Source organism: Lipotes vexillifer, unplaced genomic scaffold, assembly GCF_000442215.2.
Source record: "Lipotes vexillifer unplaced genomic scaffold, Lipotes_vexillifer_v1.1 scaffold916, whole genome shotgun sequence".
NCBI classification, from domain to species: domain Eukaryota; kingdom Metazoa; phylum Chordata; class Mammalia; order Artiodactyla; family Lipotidae; genus Lipotes; species Lipotes vexillifer.
In genome coordinates, this window is record NW_006798383.1 from 3,340,145 (window position 1) to 3,363,749 (window position 23,605).

Consider the following 23,605-nt stretch of genomic DNA (forward strand, 5'->3'; position numbering starts at 1 on the left):
GGGGGGGGGGGGGGAGGATGAGCCAGCTTTAGCTGATGGAAGCCATTTTCTAGTCTCTGAAATGTCGAGACAGAACTTGGAAGTGGCTTATTATATATCAGCAAAAAGTGAATTGTTCACTAGAATCAACTTGAACTTTAAAAAGTGGCTCAGTTTATACTCAAGGATGATTTTCTTCTAGAGCAACTGCTAGGGGCCCTTCGGGGGAGGTAATGTGTAATAAATACCATGTGGAGACAAGAGCGCCTAAAAATAAACATTATCTCGGTTTGTTTTCTGTACCATCTCCTGGCCTCAGATCTCAAGACAGCAATACCAAAATGCCTTGATGGCATCCCGGATGGACAAAACTCCTCAGTCTTCAGACAGTGAAAACACTAAAATTGAATTGACTCTTACGGAGCTGCACGACGGGTTGCCAGACGAGACGGCCAACCTGCTCAATGAACAGAACTGTGTGACGCACAGCAAGGCCAACCACAGCCTGCACAGCGAAGGCGCCATCTAGAGCACCGGCCTCGGCCTCCGCGTCTGACCGTGAATCCCGTTAGTGTGCGCTTGTGTGCCATGCTGCATCCTGCACCATCCTGAGACCAAAGACTTTGTCCCCTTCCTGGAAGCAGCAGAGGAGGCTGGGGAGGGCAGGAATGGAAACTGGAGATGTGAAATCGACAGCCAGGGCGTGGCATTCGAGATTATGGAGATGAATTTCTTCCGCCCAAATGGAATCGTGGTTATTTTCTCAGCTGTACCTTCTGTCATTACCCACTCTCCTCCCTCGATTTGCATGAAGTTGAAACTTGTTGCGATTTACTTTCTTCTGAGAGATCATGTTTTTAGAAAGTGTCCTTGGCAGAGTTTTAAATTGTTCTGTCTGAACTCTGCTGTGACCCCATGATGTAACCTTAGAAGGATGGACTTGTCCCTCCAGTGGCCTTCCTTGGCCCCTGCCCCAGGGAGGGGCACCCTTCCTCTGTGCCCCAGTGGGTGTCGCTGTCGAACTTCAAGGATGAATGACACAGACCTGCCCAGGCTGTTGGCTCTGAAGGGTGGAGCCTGCACAGGGACCTGCAGCCTCTCTGAGCTCAGTGTTGTTTTAAGTTAATGTTTCACGGTGTCCCTTTCCCTCAGAAAGGTTTAACGTTTGCTTGGAATGTGATTTTGCTCCCACTCTAAGGAATTTTTATCACCAAAATGAATGTTAACGGATTTTAAACCTATGGTTTATCTTTGCAAGAGGCGAGGTGGCTTCACCCCAACATTCCCACAGCCTGGGGCCTCCAGCTCAGCCAGGCCTCTTCCGCCCCAGCTTACTGAGCGCCCGTCACCCACCGCCCCGTCCTTGCTCTTGTTAATCCACGATGCTGCTACACAGATGCCAAATGGAAATCTTCCACAGGGCCCTCGAGTAAACTCGTGGTGTGGAGTCCACACTCCTGCCCTTCCCGCTGGGATGTATGTCATTGTCAGAAAAGGAGTCGGACCTTCCAGCTGTGCTCTGTACGCCCTGCCAAGAAGGCACGTCTAGGCCCATGTGTCTAAAGGAGGAAACACTGGGGACTGCCGGCACCTGCCCCCTTCCCCTGTCCCTGGGCCCGCGGGGCCCAGCAGTGGCTGTGTCCCCGCCTGAGGACCTCTGTGTCTCCCACCTCAGACGTGGCCCACGCCAGAGAGGCTGCCCGTACAGCCAGGGTCAGTTTGGCCCCAAACAGGGATTCAGAAACCAAATGTGTGTTGTGGCCATTTCATGTGTGTCTCTGTCTTATTTTACTATCAAATTCATCACGTGTAGTGAAATTAATGTCAGGAGGTATTTCTTGAGTGACTGAATTCCTAACTCTTTTATCTGTGTTTTAAGTGTTAACCCAAGGGATATGTGCATTTTGTCGGCAACATTCGTACACTGAAATGACTTCCTACTGACCACAGTTTTCATATAGACCTGTCAGTCCTCGCTGCGTCCAGTCACTAGGCGAGAAGATAGCATCTTCTCCACTGGGTCTCACTGCACGAAGGGAAGCCCTGGGGCTAAGCGGCAGTTTCTTCTCCTTCCTCCAGGTAGGACTGTGCACCCCAGGCTGCGCGCTGGCGGGTGGGAGCTGCGGTTGGGAAAGAACCAGCAACACACTGGGCTTGCCTCCCGGTGAGCAGCTTGGTTGCTCCAGTGTCATGTGCGCACCTGGCGCAGTGTTTCCCCTGGGATGTTGGTCCTGGAGCATCTTCCTCAGAAGGTGCCGTGCCCCTTAGTGAGGGAGGCACTGGTCTCACCTGGCAGAAGTCACCGGGTGCCCCCTCAAGGGGCTGAGTGGCCTGCTGCTGGCACCCAAATCAGAGCACCGTGGGATGGTGCTCCCACCGCGGAGCTTGACATTAGTGGGACCCTGTACTATGAGTATTTGCTTTTATAAACAAACCCATCCAAGTGTAAATGTCTCACTTTCTTAAAATGCGTCTAGCTGAGCACAGCGTCAGTATGACATGACACGGGAACTGGGATTATCTGTAGGGGGCGCAGAAATGAGAGAGAGTTCCCTGTAACAGAGTGAAACCCGGGCCTTGCTAGGGGAGGCGGCTTCTGCCCCAGCCAGCATGCCACGCTCTGGGCCGGGACAGCCCAGTGCCATCCCTGTGGTCTGGCGCAGCTGGGCTGCCAAGCCGTGGTTCCTCTGGCCTCCTGGATTCTCGCCCGTCAGCTTCCCCTGGCCTATCCGCTTTGATCTGCCTCTCCACACGCAGTCCGTCTCCGGGCGCCTTGCTACTGGAAGGAGCCTCTGGAATCACAGTTACTGTGCTGGGTCTTTTTTTTGGAGCCCCACTGCTGCTCTGTGAATCCTAAAGCCCTTTTGAGAGGATTCCAGCTGCTGGCTCCTTGACTTCAGGGAGAAATGGTTAACGTTTCCATACTGTCTTACCTGCTCGGTGTGTGGCTTTTTGAAAAGTCCTCTCTATAAAGGAGCTGGCACAGGGGGGGCTTTGCAGTAGGTCTCCTGGAGGACGAAATTTTAGCCTCCCAAGTTCGTATTTATTTTCTATAAACTACTCTTCACCTTTGATTTTTCACACTGTTTTATAACAACAGGGAATCCCAAATAAGTCCTGTCTGGTCCCTGAAGGAATGAAGGCTAACATTTGGCTACAGTTATATCTGCTTTGGGCAAGGCCCAAGACCCTTCAGATGGTAACACTCAGTATCTGAGCGACAGATTCCTCTTTCAGGCCCCCCACTTTCCTTGTGGAAACTAACTTCAGGCTGTTGAAGGAGAAATGCTGGCTCATGGCTTCTGTGGGGCAGCAGGAGAATGATTTGGGGAAGGTCTATGCGGTTCAAGTCTACAAAGTAAATGAGAGCAAGGCAGAGAAAGACCATCAAATAGTTGAGATCTTGATGTGCAGCGGCCCATCCTTGGCACTACTGGTGGGTCGTCCTCTCCTAGGGCTGCTGGCTTCGTAAGCGTGGGGAGCGGGGCTGTGGAGCAGACACAGGGCCCGGGGTTCTGAATTCTGTGGGAGCCCCATTGTCAGGCCAGGGCCTCGCTCTCCTTTTCAGTGGCCCCTGCTGTAAGCCCTGGCTCTGGGGGACCAGACAGGGCCTCCTCCTCTCCTAAGCAGCCACTCTGGCATCCCGAAGCTTCCTCCTGGAACTGGATTCCTAGTATCCAAGTGTTCCTGGGACAATCTGCTTTCTCTTCATAAATGAGGGAGACTTTCTTCCTACTGCTTTAGAGGTTCCCTCCCTTTAATTCTCTGTTTCACATGCATCAGGCAAGTCTAAAATCATATGTTTAAACTCTTAGGAAAACAGAACCTTAAGATTTGTGCATGGAAACTGAGATGTTAATCAACTAGCTTAAGCCTTGGTTCTTACATAATTTGAATGTGAACGGGCACCCCAAGTAACTCTTTTTTCCCCTCCTTCCTCACCTCACTTCTGGAAGAGAGCTCAGTGCCCAGGCTGACAGTGTTGTCTTCCCCAAGTGGGAGGATTAGGGCATCTTGCCATTTTCTAATACGAGGAGCTTTTGTGCAAATGCTGAATGCAAAACTTCACACTAATATGGAACATTAACTGTGAATATATTGTGCTGTCCCCAGTACCACACAACTAAAGGTCCAGCTTTTCCAAGTCTAGGAAAACAGTGCTAGATACAAGTAGAATTGCATTTCCCTTAGGAAATGAAGCAATGGGAATTTGGGCTTAGCAGGGACCATGAACTTCTGTCCTCAAATTACCTCAGGTTGAGGAGCAGACCTAAGTAGGCCCTGGCCAATTGAACCTGTGTCCTGGCTGGTCAAAAACAAAAACAAAAACAAAAACAAAACCCAACCCTGTCATCTTCTGAAAAACCAACCAGGGATCTGACCATCTTTGCCTTTCCTGGGCCAGGAGACCAGGATTCCTCCAGTGTTCCCCAGGGCCCGGCCCAAGCAGAGGACTCACCTGGGCTGGCACAGGAAGGTGTTCACCTTGTTCCCTGGGATTGTAAGCAGGAGGCCACCAGGGAGGGTTGGCTTGTGCATGTCACGACACAAGCTCCTTGCTAGCACGAGAGCAGGAACTGTTCCCCTCTCAGCTTTGATCCCGGAGACGGTTTTTCTTACGGAGCGTTGAAGACTGTGAGGCTGAGCTGGCAGTTCAGGGAGTGGAGGCTTCTGAGGCACCAGCGCGCACTCTCTTCCTTGAGGACACAGGCTCTTATCCTGGGTGAGGTGTGGTTCTATTCCGGCCTCTGGACTAGTGGTGCTTCTGTCCAGCAAGGGCATCTTGGTGGGTTGCAGGTTAGCCCAGAATTAGGAGGGATTTAGAGAGTTCAATATGGAAGTGATCTGGGGATTCAGAAACTTTTCCCATGTAAATGGATCAGTGAGCAACCTACTCAGTGGATTTTTATACCTCAGGGCCATTTGCAAATTTATATCTTTCCACGTTTCTTTTGTGTTTGCGTGGGCTGATAGGAGAGGTGAGTTCAGAGGGTTCTAGGATGATGTTTGTTCATCTGCCTCGGTTTGCGGATGTGCGGGGTACCCGCACCAAGCTTGCTCAAGGCTGTGGCAGTGGGCCTTCCTCCTCCGGCACGTGCGGGCACCCTTCCTGCAGGGAGTGCTTACGTGCTGCTTTTCCTTCTGCCCTGCCTGAAGATGCCAGAGCCCCTGGTCAGCCCTAAGAACAGGAGGAAGATGGCAGTGCACAGCAGCTGCAGAGCTTGGAGCAGCTTTCCTCCCACTGTCTTGGGCTGGGGACCTTCTTTGCTCTTCAGACCTTTGTGGTTGTCTCGGCTCAAGTAAGCTTTCTCACTGTATAGGTTAGAGCCACTGAGGTCATCTCAGAAGAATTGTTTTAAGTATCAGGCTGTACTTGAAGCAACATGGAAACAAAGGTTCTAAATGGCAAGAGAGTAAAGTTCTAGGAGTTTGTATGCCGAGGTCTATATGTACACAGATCCAACACATACTATAAGACTTGAGTGAGTACACATTTTCAAGTTTCCATACCCACTGGGTATTAAACATAAACGAATTGGAAGAATGACTGGGAGTATTGTTTTGCCTCACTTGGCAGGGTATCTTCCAGCATTTGCCCACATCTGACCAACATGGATTCACTCGAGAAGTGATTTCTTTTGGGGCCAGCTTCCTCTTCAGACTCACCCTGGAGAGAACTATCAAATGGACCTGGTGGGCCTTGAGTGCCCGCCCTTTTTGTTGGAGGCCCAGGCCCCTTGGATATAAACAGCTGGTTTCAGGCTCCCAGAGCAGAAGGGAGAGAGAGAAAAGTAAGGCCTTAGGACTCTTGTTCCCCAGAGAGCCTCAGCCTCGCTCCTGATTCATTACTCCCCGTGTCTAAAGTCTACTGTGAAGGTGGAGTGTGTCAGTCCGTTGACTTTTCTTGTTTCTGGAATCCTTTTAAGTCCACAAATGTATATGCTTTATTTTATATTATTATTTATTATGTACATATGCCTCTACTGTTAGTACATCGTCTATGACTGAGATGAGATCTGTTCTGGAGCCCCTCATCCATGGAGCCTAGGGTTCTGTTGTCTTTTAAAGTGGGTGAGAAGGAGCGGTTTTGCTTTTGTCTTAAACAGGTTGCTGCTCTTACGTTGGTCCTAGTGTCCCGGCCCCTTTTATTGGGCCCACCTCTATTCCTGATGGCAGGTGTTTGAGATGAGGATGGAGGCAGGTCTTTACTTCATGGCAGGGCCTCTCAAGTACCTCCGTGAAATACTTTAGAGGTGGTTCCCTGGTGACTGGGTCTATTCTCTGGGTAATGGTACAGCGTGGCTGTGAGGCCACAGCCTCCTTCCTCACTCCCACACTCCCAAGCCAGGTTGGTGGCCTGGTCCCACAACAGTGATGGTCTCTAATTCCCACCTTGGATTGCAGAATCCATCTCTCTGGACCATGGAAGCTGCCTGCCCACCTGGGCTTCTAATATGCCTTTTCTTGGTTTTGAGGCCCAATGCCAACACTGCCTTGGCGCCTCAAATAAGACCCTGCTTTGAGTCTGATTTCCATCCTCCTTAGCCTTTACTCACTGTATCATAGTGTACATTTCATGCTTTGTAGCAGTGAAGTTTTCTGAACACAGTATCCAGAGCTGTGTATATAAACCTAAATAAGCACAAATGACATGTATAGGTTTCATGAGCTGATTGTCATAATGAATGCATTTTATAATTCAAATGATGTTGTAGATTTACAATCTCTCCTATTTATTTTGTATCAATTTATTTGTAAATTTTGTGATTGTTTTAAAAGGTTTTTGTTCATTTCTATTATTCTGTTTAGATAAATGATTTCTGTTCACCCTTCTAGCGAATGTGTGTTCCCTCTTTCCCCTGTCACCTATGCAACACTGGCCTCGGTCCCCTGCCTGGCGGGAAAGCTGGGATTGGTGGTCGGCATGGCAACACAGCAGAGCGTTTCCTTTGGACATACACCACCAAGTCTTATGTTAAAAGGGAAGCGGGTGCTAGAACTGAGCCTCCAACTTCCAGCCTGGTACAGCCAATGTCAGGGGTGTGTTCTCTTCTTCGAGGATTGTAATCTGTCCCCCATCAGTTCATTTTGGATAAAGATACTGGGGCTGTCCACTCAAACTGCCCCAGACGTTTGCCACTCAGTCACTAGTAACACACACTTCAGCTGGCAAATCTCTAAGCTGTTTTTTCCTAGGCAAGACCAGAGGCCTCACTCAAGCCTCTCAATTGGCTCTTAAAGATGAAAATGGCTCTTCAGATCCTTCTCTGCGATGGGAAGCCTAGGAGAATGGTTGCAGCAGGCACAGATGGTCCACCCTCAAGTTAAAAACACTGGGCACTGAGTGTGGTGAGTCATGGTCAGATGCTCTTCAGGATTCAGTGGGCCTCCCACGTTCCCTAATAAGCCACATCCTCTTCCATTGTCCCTTCTATTCCTTCTACCCACCTCACTCATGTGACCAGACTCTGAAGATCTTCCGGTCGAGGTTCATGGCCCCTCTGTGATCTATTCCTAGACCACATTCTTTTGGAATCCTTCCCTCCACTCTCAGTCTCTGTTTTACATTCTTCTGAGAATTGAGCCTCTTGATGACTGGTCCCTTGTTTTTCCTACCATATTGTTTTAACCATGATGTTCTCGGTCTGTTTTACTTATACTAGTCCCGTGGATGGAGACATTTTAGTGAAGAACTGCTGACAAGACTGGCTGAGACACTTCCTCACCTAACCAGTGCTCCCACCTCCCCAATCATCACCCCCAATTTCTCGAAAGTGGAACAAGGTAGATGACATTCCAGTGAAGTATTATCTTCTTGGGGGCCTGTTACAAGCAGAGCAGAAAGCAGCAAGCGGTGCTGGGAAAGGAATTCTCTCTCTAGCACGTCTCCTCCCAGTTGGCTGCTCTGCTTATTAGTTTTTCCTGCTTTACTCACTTTGTCTAGATGAGTCCTGAGCTCAAATCAGGAAACTCTCCAAGGGAAATAAAGGTGATTTTTCCTATTGTGAAGATGAGATTTGCCTAAGCCTTCCCTCTGCATCCATGGGGTTGCCCACAGGTCAGTTCATTTCTAAGCTGTATCATGATAAAAGCTCTGGGGTTTCTATTCCGTCTAACAGATTATGCTCCCCAGCGCCTCTTCTCGACTCAGCACTTCTGAGGACACAGATAGTGATCAGACGGTCTTGTAGAGAAAATGACTGGTACAAACTGAACGACCTTTTTGTAGCCTGGAGTTGATTTCTGAAAGCACACTTTTTGAAGGTAATTCAGCTTAATAGATGATTTCTTATTAAAGCCAAAAAGTTGAATTACATGAGATGGCTAATAAACGTTTGGCTTCTTTGTATGATTGTTTTATCATTTTCCCTGAGGTCCTCATATCTCTGCTCTTTCAAAAAGCCCCAGAACAAAGCAATGGTTATAGTGCCTCTCTGTGACATTCTGGTGGCATGCCATCTCCCGTGGTAGATGATTGTGAGGCCTACGGATGCAAGGGGGAATCGGTTACAGGAATTCTTTGTCAGAGTGCTTTTCCTGCTAGGGTATGAGTGATTGTGAAGCACTCAAACAGTAGGCCAACACATGGCAGGAATTTTAGATGAAGCCAGCTTCCTTGCCACAGTTCTGCTACATCATTGACTTGAGGGCAGTGGGTGCAAAAATGAAGTTACTTGCTTCAAAATATGTACACCCACAAGTTAAAGATTACCTTTGGTACAAACCCTCTCTCAAAGACTGGACATTTAATAAACATTTTTCAGTGGTGGGAAGGTTTGCGTGACAAGTCCTCTTACCGAGTATCTCAGGAACTTGTGAGACTTGGAAGGACTATTGCTGTCTTTCATGTGAAGACTGAGCGTGCACTCAGCTGCTTGGGCTTCAGTGTGTATGATGAGGTTTATCTTGGCCTAGACTCTCCAAGCCTCATCTATAGCCCTGGCCAGACATGGCTTTGGGAAGAGCACAATGGGAGAGGCAGAGCATTTGGGTGAATATTTGTACCTAATTTGATTCATGAACCAATCTGTCTAACCCATTTCTTTTCTAGTAATAAAATGGAGCAAAGGTATTTTATAGGAAGGAACATAAAGGGACCAGACCAAAAACTTCTGTCATTTTAAATTAGAAAATAGATTACTTACACTTGCAGTAAGAGTTGACAAGCTTGAGATGAGGTGTTGCGTGTTCAATCGGGAGTACTTTTTTCTGTTAAAGCTCTTTAGAGGGACTTAAACTATTGTTTATATTTTATTGCATACCTTTGTGGGAACAAGTCAGATAGTTGTGGACTTGGGATGAAGACATCGTGTCTGAGGCCAGGGGAGAAATGGTTGAGATTGTCAGGTTAAACAGAAAAGCTGCCTTGTTCATCCTGTAAACCAGTGCATTCTCTCCGTAGATGACTTGCTTTCTGCTATTCCTACGTGCTCAGCTGTGAGAACAGCGTGCAGTGCCCCTTCTCCGTTCGTGGAGGTGTGAGATGGGACGACGTGGATTCCTGGAAGTCACCGGCTCTGCGTCCCGGCTGCTGTGCATGTGCACGTCCTCCCTGCTCTCTGGTGGCTGTGCACCGGTCTTTTTTTCAAGGCTGCTCAGGTAGCTCCATGGTCTAGATTTCATTCTCAGGGCCTCCCAAAGCTGTGTATCATTTGAAATTGTTCCATTTGAGGAAAAACTTTTAAGAATAGCTCTATGCTCTAGTCACCAAGAAAGAATGTCATGAGAAACCTAACTATTGAGACATAAACTGCTGAACTGAGGATCTGGGATTAAGTGTATGGCAATAGCTAGATCATAGTTACCATTTTTCCCACCATCAAAGAAAGGTTAAATAGTTTCCATAACATGGAATGTAGACAAGGCTCCTACTCTTAATGTAGACTTAGATATGCAGTTGTTTGTCTCAGGCTATTTGTGGTGAATAAGCAGAGTATTTTTAAATGCTCTGGCAGCCTTGGAAAAACTGCAGGGCTTTAAAGTTGCTGACAAAATATTTCTTAAATAAATAAATCTGATTTAGGAATATCTAAACATGGACAAAGTACTTTTAAATCTGACATGTCACTGCAAGTGGCTTTTTAAAGTGGTTGCTTAAAAACAATGCTAACATGTCTAAAGGATTTGTAGCTCTAAGTTTTTCTGTTAAGACCCACTTTTCCTAAAAGCATCTTAGAAAGGGTATCTTGAAGGGCTTGTTTTCTTATTTTAGGTCTCAACAGAGCTTATGGTAGGAAATTTAAGGTCTGAACAGAACACTAAACTTTCTTGGCTTTCAGTAACTTTTCTAAAATACACCATCTGAGCTTTACCTGACCACCTCTGTAGAGAGGAATGCACAGGACAAGGCCTCTTGCAGAGGCTGGGCTGTGGTCTGCTGTGCCTCTGACCGCTGCAGGATATACTAGGGTGCCGGGGGCCACGTAAAGTCTGAAACTAAGTGGTGTTTTCCAAATACCCAGGAAGGAAGTTCTGAAAAGAGTTGGGAGAGCTTCCTCTCAGTCTAAACACCTTAGGGTTTTTTTCTTAATGGAAAATTATAATTTTATGTTTTGCTTCCTTAATTATTAGCAACAGAGAAACTCATATTCATGTTTTAACAAGTCCAGTTACAGCTGCTCTGAGTCCCTGCCCACGGACCACTTACTTCCCAGCACTCTTCTAACAGGAATAATATGCAGAGAAGCAAAAGCTCTGCTCTGGGCCTTAGACTCTTATGGAATCCTAGCTCTTTAAAATATATATTGGTGGTCCTAAAGAAAGCTGTAACCAGTAGTGGAATTCTTATTCCAGATGTGTGCTTTTCACCTCTCAATCTTTGTACCCACTACCAGAGACTCATCTAGTTGAAAAGAAACTCTTAGATAAGATCTTATGTGAATAAAACAAAACAAAAGGGGTGGTAAATTAAAGCAACGTGATCATGTTGGGCCTTGCTCTAAAAAGGGGAGATATTTAAAAGGTACTATTAAATTAGCCATGTAGTTGTAATAAGTCACTCAGATATTATTTGGCTTTGGGAACATTGAAGACAGTGTCAAACTGGGCAGCATCTCCGTTGTGAATGAGAATAATTAATAGCTGGGGTGATCACAAACATATTTGCTAAAATTTAAAACAGGAGCAATACCTAATTGCTATAACAATTTCTTTTTTTTCTTTTTTCTTTATATACTTTGCCTATTTTATTTATGTATTCATTTTGGCTGCGTTGGGTCTTTGTTGCTGCACGCAGGCTTTCTCTAGTTGTGTCGAGTAGGGGCTACTCTTCGTTGCGGTGTGCGGGCTTCTCATTGCAGTGGCTTCTCTTGTTGCAGAGCACGGGCTCTAGGCAAGCGCAGGCTCAGTAGTTGTGGCGCATGAGCTTAGTTGCTCCGTGGCATGTGGGATCTTCCCAGACCAGGGATCAAACCCATGACCCGTGCACTGGCAGGGGGGTTCTTAACCACTGCACCACCAGGGAAGTCCCTGCAATAGCATTTCTAACCTAACGCTTTAAAAGTAGCATAAATTCCTAACAGATAACAGCATGTACATGTCTTGATGCGACAGTGTAAAGCCCTACACATTGAAAGTGGTGATGTAATATGGCCTTGGCTAAGTTTCTGAGCTGTGTTCCCTACCTATAAAATGATTTTTAAAAAAAGCCTCACCTCGTAGTCCTGTACCAAAAAACTTTCCATGAAAAAACTGAGGCCTATTTAAGTGCTATAAATTTAGCCATTAATTATGCTAGACTATGTTTCCTTTAAGAGAAAGTCAAATTGATATCACTAAGTCAAACCTAAACCCACGGACTTCCCTGGTGGCGCAGAGGTTAAGAATCTGCCTGCCACTGCAGGGGTCACGGGTTCGAGCCCTGGTCCAGGAAGATCCCACATGCCACGGAGCAACTAAGCTCATGTGCCACAACTACTGAGCCTGCGCTCTAGAGTCTGCAAGCCACAACTACGGAGCCTGTGCTCCATAACAAGAGGAGCCACCTCAGTGAGAGGCCTGTGCACTGCAACAAAGAGCAGCCCCCGCTCACCGCAACTAGAGAAAGCCCGTGTGTAGCAACAAAGACCCAACACAGCCAAAAACAAATAATTAAAAGAAAACAACAACAAAAAAACCTAAACCCACTTGAAGACTAGCAGTTACTCTAGTTGTGCTACAGGAAGGGGTCAAAGTCAGTATTAGAAATATTATACTTTATTGACTTCTAGAGCAGCTAATCTACCCTCCCGTGTTGACAAATAACAGTAAGAATGGAAGAAACATATGAAGGTTAAAGTAAGAGTCTACACCACTGTGAAAAATGTTGTAACAACTTTCAGTGTTCCGGTGAGGCAGTTATAATACCTTAAAGTATACAGTGATGATCCATTCTTGTTCTGAACAAGAAGAAGTGATTTCACTTGGGATTCTGAAGTGAATTTATCCACGTTGACTGTGCCGTTTTTGTAAAGGTTCTGGCTTACAGAGCCCTCTTCCCACCCTCTTATGCTTGAATTTGAAATACAGCAAGAGGATACAGAAGGCTGGAATGGGGTGGCATGAGCCACACTATATGGCCCACACTAATGAATTTTATTTACTCCGTTATGGTGTAATATAAGAAGGAGGTTCTCTTCTTTTCGGGTGGCTTGATCCTTTGTCCTCTTTCAGCTGAATTCTTTCTATAGATTTATCCCAGATGAGAAAAAGACTGTTTTTGGATAATAAACATTTTTGCTATCAATCAAAAACATGTAGAAGTGGATGAAGACTTCTGCCTCAAAATGAAATTGCTGCAGTCCATTCCAGACCAGCCCTACCTACAGCAAGTAGAGAACACAATCTGCTAAGCCACTGACAGCAGCCTTACTGGAGTCACTGAGGACACTTAAAAGCTTGTAAAGGAACCTTGACCTTAACAGAAGACTACATTTGATAATGGAAATAATATATTTCTCTACTGATATACAATACTTAGGCAATGCACTGAAAAAGATGGATTTTGGAATAAGAGCACAATTTGTACCATGACAACATTTTTGGATCACCTCTTCCCATTGTCTTCCTTGCTCCACTCTGAGACCCTTCACCACCCTTAGTGTATCTGGATACACTATGACATACTGATGATGAAACAAGACAAGGAAACAGTGTCACAAGCCACGATGGAGCCAGCTGCATGCAGTTCAGCCCAGCTTTACCCTTACTTTCCTCCAATACAGACTCCATTACAATTCTGAACCATCTGCAAAGAGTGCAGATACACAAAACTAAAACAAGTATCCCCCACAATTAGAGTATTTTAAAGTCTTCAGAAACTTTCCGGATGTACCTTTGATGGAGCCCCCCACCCCCCACTAGGACCCCCACAGGGACATCCTTTGCTCCTGGGAGTCCTGCCAGAACTTGTTTAATGGGTGCTCAGAGTTTTGCTTTTCCTCCTCATTCTTCCTCCTCCTCCTCTTCCTCTTCATCATCATCTTCATCATGGCAGTGTGTAATTTCCTGGGGGGCCAGTGGGAAGAGGTTGGGGGGCTTAATCTCACTAATCGACCGTGTCAACTGGTGACGTTTGTAGTCGGTATCTTTGAAATCCACTGATGTACGGTTCCGGGTTGCAAGGGGGGACTCCATCTCATTGATATCTACATGTGTGTGTTCCACTGTTGACTCATGAGGCATCTACAACAAAGTCAGAGGTTCAGAAAGCAGGCAGAACAAAACAGCTGTCTCCCAGATCCTAATCCCTCTGCCTTTGTTAGATGGCTGTACAGAAGCACCTGTAATGGACCAGAGGCCAAGCCAATTCAGATACTGAAGTTTCTTCCTAGAACTTCCTAAAGCTGCCTATCCTCTTTTCTCTCCCATTCAAAACTGTGCCCACATTGTATACTATAGCCTGAAACTGGATAAGAAGATGGGAGAGAAGAGATTATTATTTCCTATTTATTTCACAGCAAAAGAGTCTTGAAATATAGATCAGTATTGGAATATAGGAATTTAAAACTACACTTCTCTCATTTAGCACTAATAACAGAGGAAAGTCTTTTCCATTCAAAGTTAAGCTCTGTAACATTCTATCTTGCTCATACTTTCTCAAAAACTCCTTCTTGTGCAACCATGTAACCTGGCTCTGGGCTTTGCACATTAGAAAGAAATGATCTAAACTTTCCTGTGCCATGCCAGATAGCTAGTGGCGGATCTTGGCCTTAACCAGCATTATCTTAACTGCAAATAGTAGCCTTAGGCTAGATAACTCACCAAGACGTGCGCAGCTCTGAAGAGGTAGCTGAACGGGTAATACAGCAGATTAATGAAAGATGCTGCATAGAGATCAGCATAGCGCATCACCTGACTGGCAAAGAGGGTCTGCCGGGAGCCACTGCGAAACAGGCTTCCCATCATCCCGTAGCACATGTCCATGTCATGAGTTACTTTCTGAAGCAAAGAACAAGATTAAGGCTCAGCTCATTCGATAAATATTTACTTAACACTGGCTATGTGCCACTCCCTGTATAATATCAGAAATATAGAAATCACTTAAAGTTTATTTTCGAAGTGTTCTCCCAAATCCCATTTGGATACCTTAATACGTCTCTGGATGGAGCTAATGTCTGGGCGCTCATTGCTGCTGCTGTCAAGGTGCCTGGAGACAAGAAAAATCCAATGAAAATCTCCAGAAAGGACGTCTCTTACATCTAAGTGACTCCTGAAGAGGCAGATGGTTTTTAGGGAAGAAATTTTTAGGGTTAGGAAACTTACTTGTAGAGTTCAGCCAAGAAAATATCCAAGCTCTGAAGCTCTTCGAAAAGTGCTAAAGTTTGGAAGAAAAAGGAAAATGTTTTAAGTAAATAAAAAATCATCTAGTTTTTAACTGTTGCTAAAACTAAAGTAAAAGGCTGCAGATATGACTGAAAAGTAAAGCTATAGGTGAGTGTGTAAAATGACTTCCTTCCCCCACCTTCGGGAAAACCCACTGACACTGCTTGGAATCTGGCAGCAGATGACGCCAGCATTTCCTCCTACTTAAAACCACCCACTACATACAACTTTCCTAACTGGATGCTGATTCTGAGCTTATAAAGTGCCAATTCATACCCCATCTCAGGTGTGTCAACAAAGCAAGTGTTAACGGTTCCATCTTTAGATAAAAGAATAAGTCACAAGTCCAGAAAACAGAACCAAATCAAACAGATTTCTAAAATTCTATAGGTAGAAAGTTGAAAATGAAAGGCTAGCCAGAAAATCCCACCAAGAAGTACAAACAATAGCAACGGCCACTATACGTTGCATGCTTTCTGTGTGTTCTAGCCTTTCTCAACCTGGGCTCCCCAACGAGAATCAAGCCATGATGTATCCACTGTACATAACAAATCTTTATCTACCATCTTTGGGAGAACCGAGAGTCATTCAAATCATTTTGTCTGTTCTGTGGTTCACATGAGGAGCCTCGGTTGAGAAAGGTTGTTACTTCTATCTCCTTTATGCAGGCATTGCCTCAGATAAGTCTCAGCAGCTTTATGAGAGTAGGTGTTACCCTCATTTTCACATATGAGGGTACTAAGGCACAGGGTGTTTCAGTAACCTGCCTGAGGGCTGAAGATAGTAAGTGGGGGAGCCAGGGGTCACTACCTGAGGCAGGCTGAGTTTCCAGAGGCAGGACCTTCCACCACGCTGTGAGTGATGCTAGCTAGGACTGGCTGGAGAACTTGTGTGTGTCAAACATCTTTACATAACTAGGGTCAAAGCTCAATTCAGTGCAGAGTATAGCTCACTTCAGAGTGCCTCATTCTCTACTTCTCCGAAGAGCAAATAAATACCAGGTGATCGGCACTCCGAGCCATCAATGCCCCAGAATCACAGATATGAGCTGGTAGCAGAGAGACTGGAACTAGCAGGCATGATTGAACAAATAAGGGACTACAGAGGTAAGCAGAGTTCACTTTCAGTTGCCACTGTAACATACCTCAGACCAGTAATATTCTAAACTTTAAAGGGATTCAAGAAGGCTGAACAAGATAACCTCAAAATTCTGGACTTCTGTGAAATATCTGGCTCTATGAGAAGGAGGTATCCAAATATAAGTGCCCATCTTTTGACCACCTCTGTCTGACCCCCTGCATACAAAGTAATGGTTCATCAAAGAGGACTGATTCATAGCTGGCCGTTCAGATATAAACTAGCTACGTCAAAGATTTATAAAGTAAGAATAATGGCTCCTTACAACTCTTATCAGTCCAGACGTGCAGCTCCTGTGCAAGTTCAGGAATCACCAAAAAAGTTCGCCACCCTTGCCGTTTCTTTGATTTTAAAATGTCCCCAAAAATGTGATCTCCAATATATAAAATGTCTTTGCCCTTGGCTCCCAACAGATCACAGATTGTATCAGATGAACCTGAAACAATGGAACGAACAATGAGAAAACAATAAATGTCTCCATATTAAAAACCAGTGTTCCAAGTACCATAACCATTAAATACAATTAATTTTATTCTTTTAACTATGTAAGGAGCACACTAAAAGTGTGCACCTTTCTTAAAGATAAAGACTCACCATTGTCTTTTTTCATCAACCTTTTTAGTGCCCCTAAGACAAGGCCTTTAGCTCCACTGTGCTCACCAGAGCTCTTGATCACCAAACGCCAAGAGCAACAACACTACACGTCTCAGCTTCAGGGAACATAACCCTTCAAAGTACCACTGCCAGTTCTCATCACAGATCTGCCATTAGGTTGGCTTTGTTCCACTGCTGCTCATTCCAACAAAATACACATCTGTGTCCACAGGGGCTCCTAAAAACACCTAGAGGACCCCTTGGGAACGACCCGACATGATTCCAGACACTGAGAAAATGCCTCAAATAGGCAAAAGGAGGATTGGAAAAAACTGATCCTTTTAGTGAAAATCAAAGGTTCACTAGGACATACCACTTCTCAAAACCTTTCTCTCTGACTCCTGTTGTATTAGTAGGTGATTGAAGTGTTTACCATCAGGAGACGATATCTTTAGAATTCTAAAGAGTATATGTGGCACTGTGCCAGGAGGACACCAAAGCTTTCAGGTCTGAGCAAAGGTCTGAGCAAAGACTTACACTAAATAAAGGGAAGTCTGTGACTCACCCCCAGAGTAGACAATGCCATGCTGCAAGGGGCCCGTGTAGGTACCAATCTTCAGCTTGCCAGTTTTCTGTGAGAAAAGAATATGGACTTTGTAATGCTTTATCCTTCTATCACAATCTCCACCCAAAATGCTACTTGGCTAGGCAGCCAAATGAATTATATTCATTTGAATTATTCTGCTATATCGATTAAGACCAAAACTCTTAGATTAACTTCAAAAGAGAGATATGGCTAGTAAGTTAAAAATACCTGTTTCCGTAGGGAGAGTAGGAGTGGGGAAAGGAGGAACATTAAGGGTAATTGCTCACAGATACACCTTCCTCTCAACTTACAGTATCCACCTGACGCAGTACTGTGCCTTCTCCAAAAAAGAGTGGTTTCCGTGCGTCCACCAAGATGAGGTCAAAGTAGGACTGCCATGGTCGGTGGGAGCTCCCAGGCTGATAAGGGAGAAACAGCAAAAGCCGAAACATCACTCCTAACCTTAAAGCACTCACGTTTCATCTCAATCAGATGAAAGGAATGTAGAAATACTAAGTATAACCAGAAAATCCCACTATTTTATTAAAAACATATTGTGGCTTATTATAAGCCACATCCTTTTGGAAGCAGGCAAAGTAAAAATATAAATAATGACTCTAACCACTATATTTTAAATCGTTTCACCTACTTATTAATTTATTTCAAGCAATATAATGTATGAAAGAAAGTGTGCTCACACTCTAAAAATGGGCTATAAGAGGCTCAAAGGGGCTAAGGAGAGTTGTAAAACAAATATGTAAGATTAAGAAAGAGGCAGATTAGCATCAGAACTGAAGTATACAACTGACGTGGAACTATTATTAGCAGATTTCATCGGTTATGTTCTCAGAATGATGGTTCCAGGTACACACTGGTCTTTGGCTTATATGGCAGGCTAATCAGCACTAATGTAGAAGGTATGCCCATTAACATTACTTCCATCCTGAACTGGAACCATGGCATTAACCTTTTAAGGTCAAGCCAAAGAGCACTGCATTACTCTGCTTTTAGGTGATCTCAAGACAGTTATTTATGACATTTATTCAAAGAAGCCTAGTGACTAAATCGCAATGAGTGTTCCTTAAATCTAAATATGGCCATACTACAGGAATGAAGACTTCTCTGCTAAGTATCAAGGTTAGCTGTTCTTTTGGCACAGAACTCAGCAATAACTAACAGCAGAATCTAGACGCTGGCAAGAACATATACGTTTTCTGTTTCTTTTAATTACATTATCTTCTTCAACCTGAAAATTCCTTTATTTGCCACACAAATGTAACAATTCTGTATAGAATTTCTTGGGCATAAAATTATTCTGGGGCTTCCCTGGTGGCGCAGTGGTTGAGAATCTGCCTGCCAATGCAGGGGACACGGGTTCAAGCCCTGGTCCAGGAAGATCCCACATGCCGCAGAGCAACTAGGCCCGTGAGCCACAATTACTGAGCCTGCGCGTCTGGAGCCTGTGCTCTGCAACAAGAGAGGCCGCGATAGTGAGAGGCCCACGGACCGCGATGAAGAGTGGCCCCCCACTTGCTGCAACTAGAGAAAGCCCTCGCACAGAAACGAAGACCCAAGACAGCCATAAATAAATAAATAAATAAAATTTAAAATAAAAATTATTCTGATCTCATCCTACTAAATACCACATGAATCTCTCTTATTTCTGTCTACCAAGTTTTCAAACTGCTAGCAACTTTAAATTACACTAACTCCTGGCATTACTACCTTTCGGAGCAACTGGGCCCGTGAGCCACAACTACTGAGCCTGCGCGTCTGGAGCCTGTGCTCTGCAACAAGAGAGGCCGCGATAGTGAGAGGCCCACGGACCGCGATGAAGAGTGGCCCCCCACTTGCTGCAACTAGAGAAAGCCCTCGCACAGAAACGAAGACCCAAGACAGCCATAAATAAATAAATAAATAAAATTTAAAATAAAAATTATTCTGATCTCATCCTACTAAATACCACATGAATCTCTCTTATTTCTGTCTACCAAGTTTTCAAACTGCTAGCAACTTTAAATTACACTAACTCCTGGCATTACTACCTTTTTTTAAAAAAAAAATATTTATTTATTTTTGGCTGCACTGGGTCTTCGGTGCTGTGCACAGGCTTTCTCTAGTTGCCGGAAGAGGGGGCTACTCTTCGCTGTGGTGCACGGGCTTCTCATTGCCGTGGCTTCTGTTGTTGCGGAGCATGGGCTCTAGGCGCACGGGCTTCAGTAGTTGTGACACACGGGCTCTAGAGTGCAGGCTCAGCAGTTGTGGTGCACAGGCTTAGCTGCTTCTCGGCATGTGGGAACTTCCCAGACCAGGTCTCAAACCTATGCCCCCTGCATTGGCAGGCGGATTCTTAACCACTGCGCCACCAGGGAAGCCTGACATTACTTCTAATATTAATGAAGATTTCTGGATGGCTCCTGACCAATTCCTTACCCTCAACATTCCAGGATATTAAATGCATTCATTGTTACTAAAGCAACAGTCTATTAAGTTACATAGAGTACCTTGGGGCCATGTGGGAAATCGAACAGGTAAGTCATAATTTTCTGGAAAAAAAAAATCCAACATAAGGTCCATATGCTACTTCTGCAAGAGATATATGACACCTAAATAAATCACACACACGCTTTTTATAAGACATGTCTTTTTCAATACAAGATTCATCACATTCTCGTTTCCTCTGAAGTTTATGAAATCATGGCAGTGGAAGAAGCCAGAAATGAATGCTTCATCATAGCAAACAAACGCAAGCTTCTGACATTCTCAGTAGAACACAGACTTCTAGATTTTTTTGTACAGATTCACATCCATATATTCCTATCCAGTTCTCCTAGTGGACTGGAACACATATTTGGAGGTAAAGGGTATCTGAGATAAGGGTGTAGAGATAACTAATGACTCACATGGAAATAATATACCTTGGCCCTCTTACTACTGTTCCTAGACCAACCAAGCCAACTTACTTGCTTACTCCAAATCACCAAATTTCTAAATCAACATTTTACATAAAGAGGATTGGGGAGTGCTGAGCTTCTTGCTAGTACTGAGAACTTGTAACTGTCTTAGCAAAAGTAACATGATAAGGAGTTAAATCATCTTTTCTATATGCTTTAATCATGGCAAAAAATTTTTTTAAGAGGTAGTAAATTTTGATGGCTAAGAGTCAAAACACCTTAGCACCATCTATTTCTGTCTGGCTCCCAACAGCAGGGAGGGCACATATGTATGTACACATGTGCAATAATAAAGGGTGTGACTTCTCAAGTTTTAGAAATGAAGCACAAAGAGACAACGAAGACATTTTAATCAGCACAAATGTTTTAAATAACCCCTAAGAGAAAACCTTCAAGTAGCCAATTGTAATCAGGGAAAATAGTCAAAAGAAATATTTAGAAAAATTTGAGAACCGCTCTGATTGCTACATATTTTTGCTTTTTTCATTCTGCTTTCAAAATGAAATGGCAATAAAATACCCTCACTTAATAAACTATCTTCCTCATTATATTCACAGTTCTTTAGTCCAAAATAATTCCTTTGTATAAATAAACAAATATGAATATTAAGCACTTACATCTGTGTATTTATAGTCACTGTTGGTGGCAAGAAATACTTTCCCTCCTTCCTTCATCCGGCTTAGAAGCAAAGGCAGTTTTCCCTGAAATATAATTATGATGATGAGCGAAACACTAAAACACACAGATATTCCTCCACTTATGTTGGGGTTACGTCCCGATAATACACCAAACATGACAGGTAGCCAAGCCTACCTTAAACGTGCTGAGAACATACACTGGCCTACAGTTGGGCAAAATCATCAAACACAAAGCCTATTTTATAATAAAGTGGTTGAATATCTCATGTAATTTATTGAATACTGTACTGAAAGTGAAAAGTAGAATGGATGTTACCAGTTGTCTACCCCCGTGATCGCATGGCTGACTGGGAGCTGTAGCTCACTGCTGCTGCCCAGCATCACGAGAGTATCATAGGGCATATCACTAGCCTGGGAAAAGATCAAAATTCAAAATTCCACATACAGTTTCTACTGAATGTGTATTGCTTTAACACCATCGTAAAGTCAAAAAATCTTAAGTTGGGGACCATCTGTATATATTCATTTACACTGTGGAGTAGTTAGACACTGGACTTTTGTCCACTGAAACAGGAATAGGGGATGCCCTTTAAGGGAGGGATGGTTGGTTGGTTGGTTTCAGAATTTTGCATTTAGAAGACCACACTGTCACTATGCATGAGTTAAGTATCATGTATGTAGTGTATACATGGTGTATATGTAATAGATTTATATATAAAATATATAAATGATTATATGCCTATTAAAAACATATCTCTAACTTCCTCATTATGTCTGCCTCAGGAAAGAGTTTAAATTACCTTGTAATCTCTAAAAGTAAGTGAATTAAGTGTGTTAGAGATGAGGAGAAGCTGATTTTTAAACATCAGCTAAATACTCTATGGAGAATATTAGATACGGCTTCACTGTGTATACTTTTATTTTATGAAATACCTTGCAGAAATGACATGATGTGTTAGGATGCAACCTAGAAATGTCCAGACCCACCTGCAGATACTTGAGGAAATTCTAACTCCTGATGTGACCAGAAAGAAAAACAGCCTTTCCTTCTCTCACAGTAAATAGCTTCCTTCACTTAAATCCTCCTGAACCCCTCAGTGTTCTTTCTTGAAACAACAATCATGGGAGTGGGAGTGGACGGGAAATAGGAGGTACAAAGAATGAAAACAGTAAGAAATCTTTACCAAAGAACTTTGAGAAAATAATTGCATTCTACTTTTACTCTGTAAGAAAAGGAAGAAGTGTCTCATCTCAGTGCTGTGTGTGTCTGTGTGTACTTTTTATTGTGAAATAATTTCAGACTTACAGAAAAGTTGTGAAAATAGTAGAGGGTTTCTATATATTCTTTATCCAGCTTCCCTTAATATTAACATCTTAACCCCAGTATAATGATCAAAACTAAGAAATTAACATTGGCACAATGCTTTTAACTAAACTACAGATATTTAAAAATTTTATTAGGTTTTCCACTAATGTCACTTGAAGTATTTTAAAGCTTTCCTCATTATTCCCTGTTTATAGGTTAAAGACAATTTAAATAATAGTCACACATATGTTTTGTTTTTGTTTTTTTTTGCGGTACGTGGGCCTCTCACTGCTGTGGCCTCTCCCGTCGCGGAACACAGGCTCCGGATGCGGCAGGCTCAGTGGCCATGGCTCACGGGCCCAGCCACTCTGCAGCATGTGGGATCTTCCCGGACCGGGGCACGAACCCGCGTCCCCTGCATCGGCAGGCGGACTCTCAACCACTGCGCCACCAGGGAAGCCCCATATGTACATTTTTTAGATGATCTAGCGCTGTGGTTATGATTCAGGATACATTTAGGTGTGACTTTGGCTTTACTACTTATTCGCTGTATGAACTTGGGCAAGTTATTTAAGTCCCCAGTTTCTTCATCTATAAAGCAGAGGTAATAGTAACTAACTCACAGTTATATGGAAGATTAAATGGGATAATGAATGTAATCACTTAGCACAGTGATGTGCGCAAAGTAACCACTCTAGCTGCTGTTATTGTAATTAGAGCTAAAAGGACAAATGAAATACTGGGTCTTCTTGCCTAATAACAAACAAGAAAAACTAAAAACCATGCTCCGGCTGAAAACTCTTGGTGATTATACTCGGAGTGTGTTAAACTGCCACGACAGAGAAATATCTTCTCTTGTCCACTTCATTATAAATAAGCTTGTTATTAATTTCCCTAATAGGTAAAGGAAGCTATCATGCAGATCTATTTTTCCCTTTATTACTTACATCTTTGACTACATACTTCTCAAGATTTTCAACTGTCTTTTCCTTAAGGGAACCCTAGAGAAAGAAAAAAGGAAGCGAGAAGAGAACAAAATCAATTTTTAAGTTTATTATAAAAACTGTGACTACTGTCAGCCTAAATGCATTTCTTAAGTATTTCCAGAAAATTAGATAAACTAAACAAGGCCAGGATAAAGTGGCAGATGTGATGTGCTGCAACTCCACCTCCAAAATGTATTTAAAAAATAAAACTATTTTTATTTTAAACTAGAAATCAAAAGGCATTTCATATTTTATTCAGCATAATTTATAATAAATGTAAACATAATATTACTTAGTTAATGTTATTGGCCAAGTGGGAGGTATTTGGAAAAAGCAAATGGACCATAATCATCCTGAAAGGATATGGTAAGTATAATCCTAATGCTAAAATCTCTTCCAGTAAGTTTGGGAAAAGCAAACTGAAATAAGATCTAGAAGCCAAGCACCACCACTGAGGAAAAACCGGCATTACCTCTGTAAGCAGGACAGCCAAAGACAAGGACAGTATTCTAGACAGCTATCACCAGAGGCAAATCCCCCCCCCCCCCCTTTTCTTTAACAGATGAACAATTCTGCTCTATTGGCACTTGGAAAGTTAATGTCAGACCATAAAAAACACATGC

At 43.7% G+C, this 23,605-nt stretch overlaps 2 protein-coding genes across 5 annotated transcripts in view; one reads left to right on the forward strand and one right to left on the reverse strand.

The window, feature by feature from the left end:
- CNNM2 (cyclin and CBS domain divalent metal cation transport mediator 2) overlaps nt 1–1,728 on the forward strand; it is a 145,312-nt gene extending 143,584 nt beyond the window's left edge. The window contains exon 9 of the mRNA XM_007470459.1: nt 299–1,728. Within this exon, the coding sequence (XP_007470521.1) occupies nt 299–508 (210 nt within the window). The 3' untranslated portion in view covers nt 509–1,728. The remainder of the gene's footprint in view (nt 1–298) is intronic.
- A 10,430-nt stretch (nt 1,729–12,158) lies between these two features.
- Nucleotides 12,159–23,605, reverse strand: part of NT5C2 (5'-nucleotidase, cytosolic II) — a 107,336-nt gene continuing 95,889 nt past the window's right edge. Inside the window, exons 8-17 of one of the 4 annotated variants that reach the window (XM_007470421.1) lie at nt 22,944–22,997; nt 20,670–20,753; nt 19,603–19,644; nt 17,410–17,517; nt 17,078–17,144; nt 16,184–16,354; nt 14,722–14,773; nt 14,545–14,605; nt 14,221–14,397; nt 12,159–13,641 (exon numbers count right to left, since the gene is read on the reverse strand). In XM_007470421.1, the coding sequence (XP_007470483.1) occupies nt 13,402–13,641; nt 14,221–14,397; nt 14,545–14,605; nt 14,722–14,773; nt 16,184–16,354; nt 17,078–17,144; nt 17,410–17,517; nt 19,603–19,644; nt 20,670–20,753; nt 22,944–22,997 (1,056 nt within the window). In that variant the 3' untranslated portion in view covers nt 12,159–13,401. The remainder of the gene's footprint in view (nt 13,642–14,220; nt 14,398–14,544; nt 14,606–14,721; nt 14,774–16,183; nt 16,355–17,077; nt 17,145–17,409; nt 17,518–19,602; nt 19,645–20,669; nt 20,754–22,943; nt 22,998–23,605) is intronic. The other 3 variants (XM_007470422.1, XM_007470423.1, XM_007470420.1) reach the window with 3 other exon arrangements.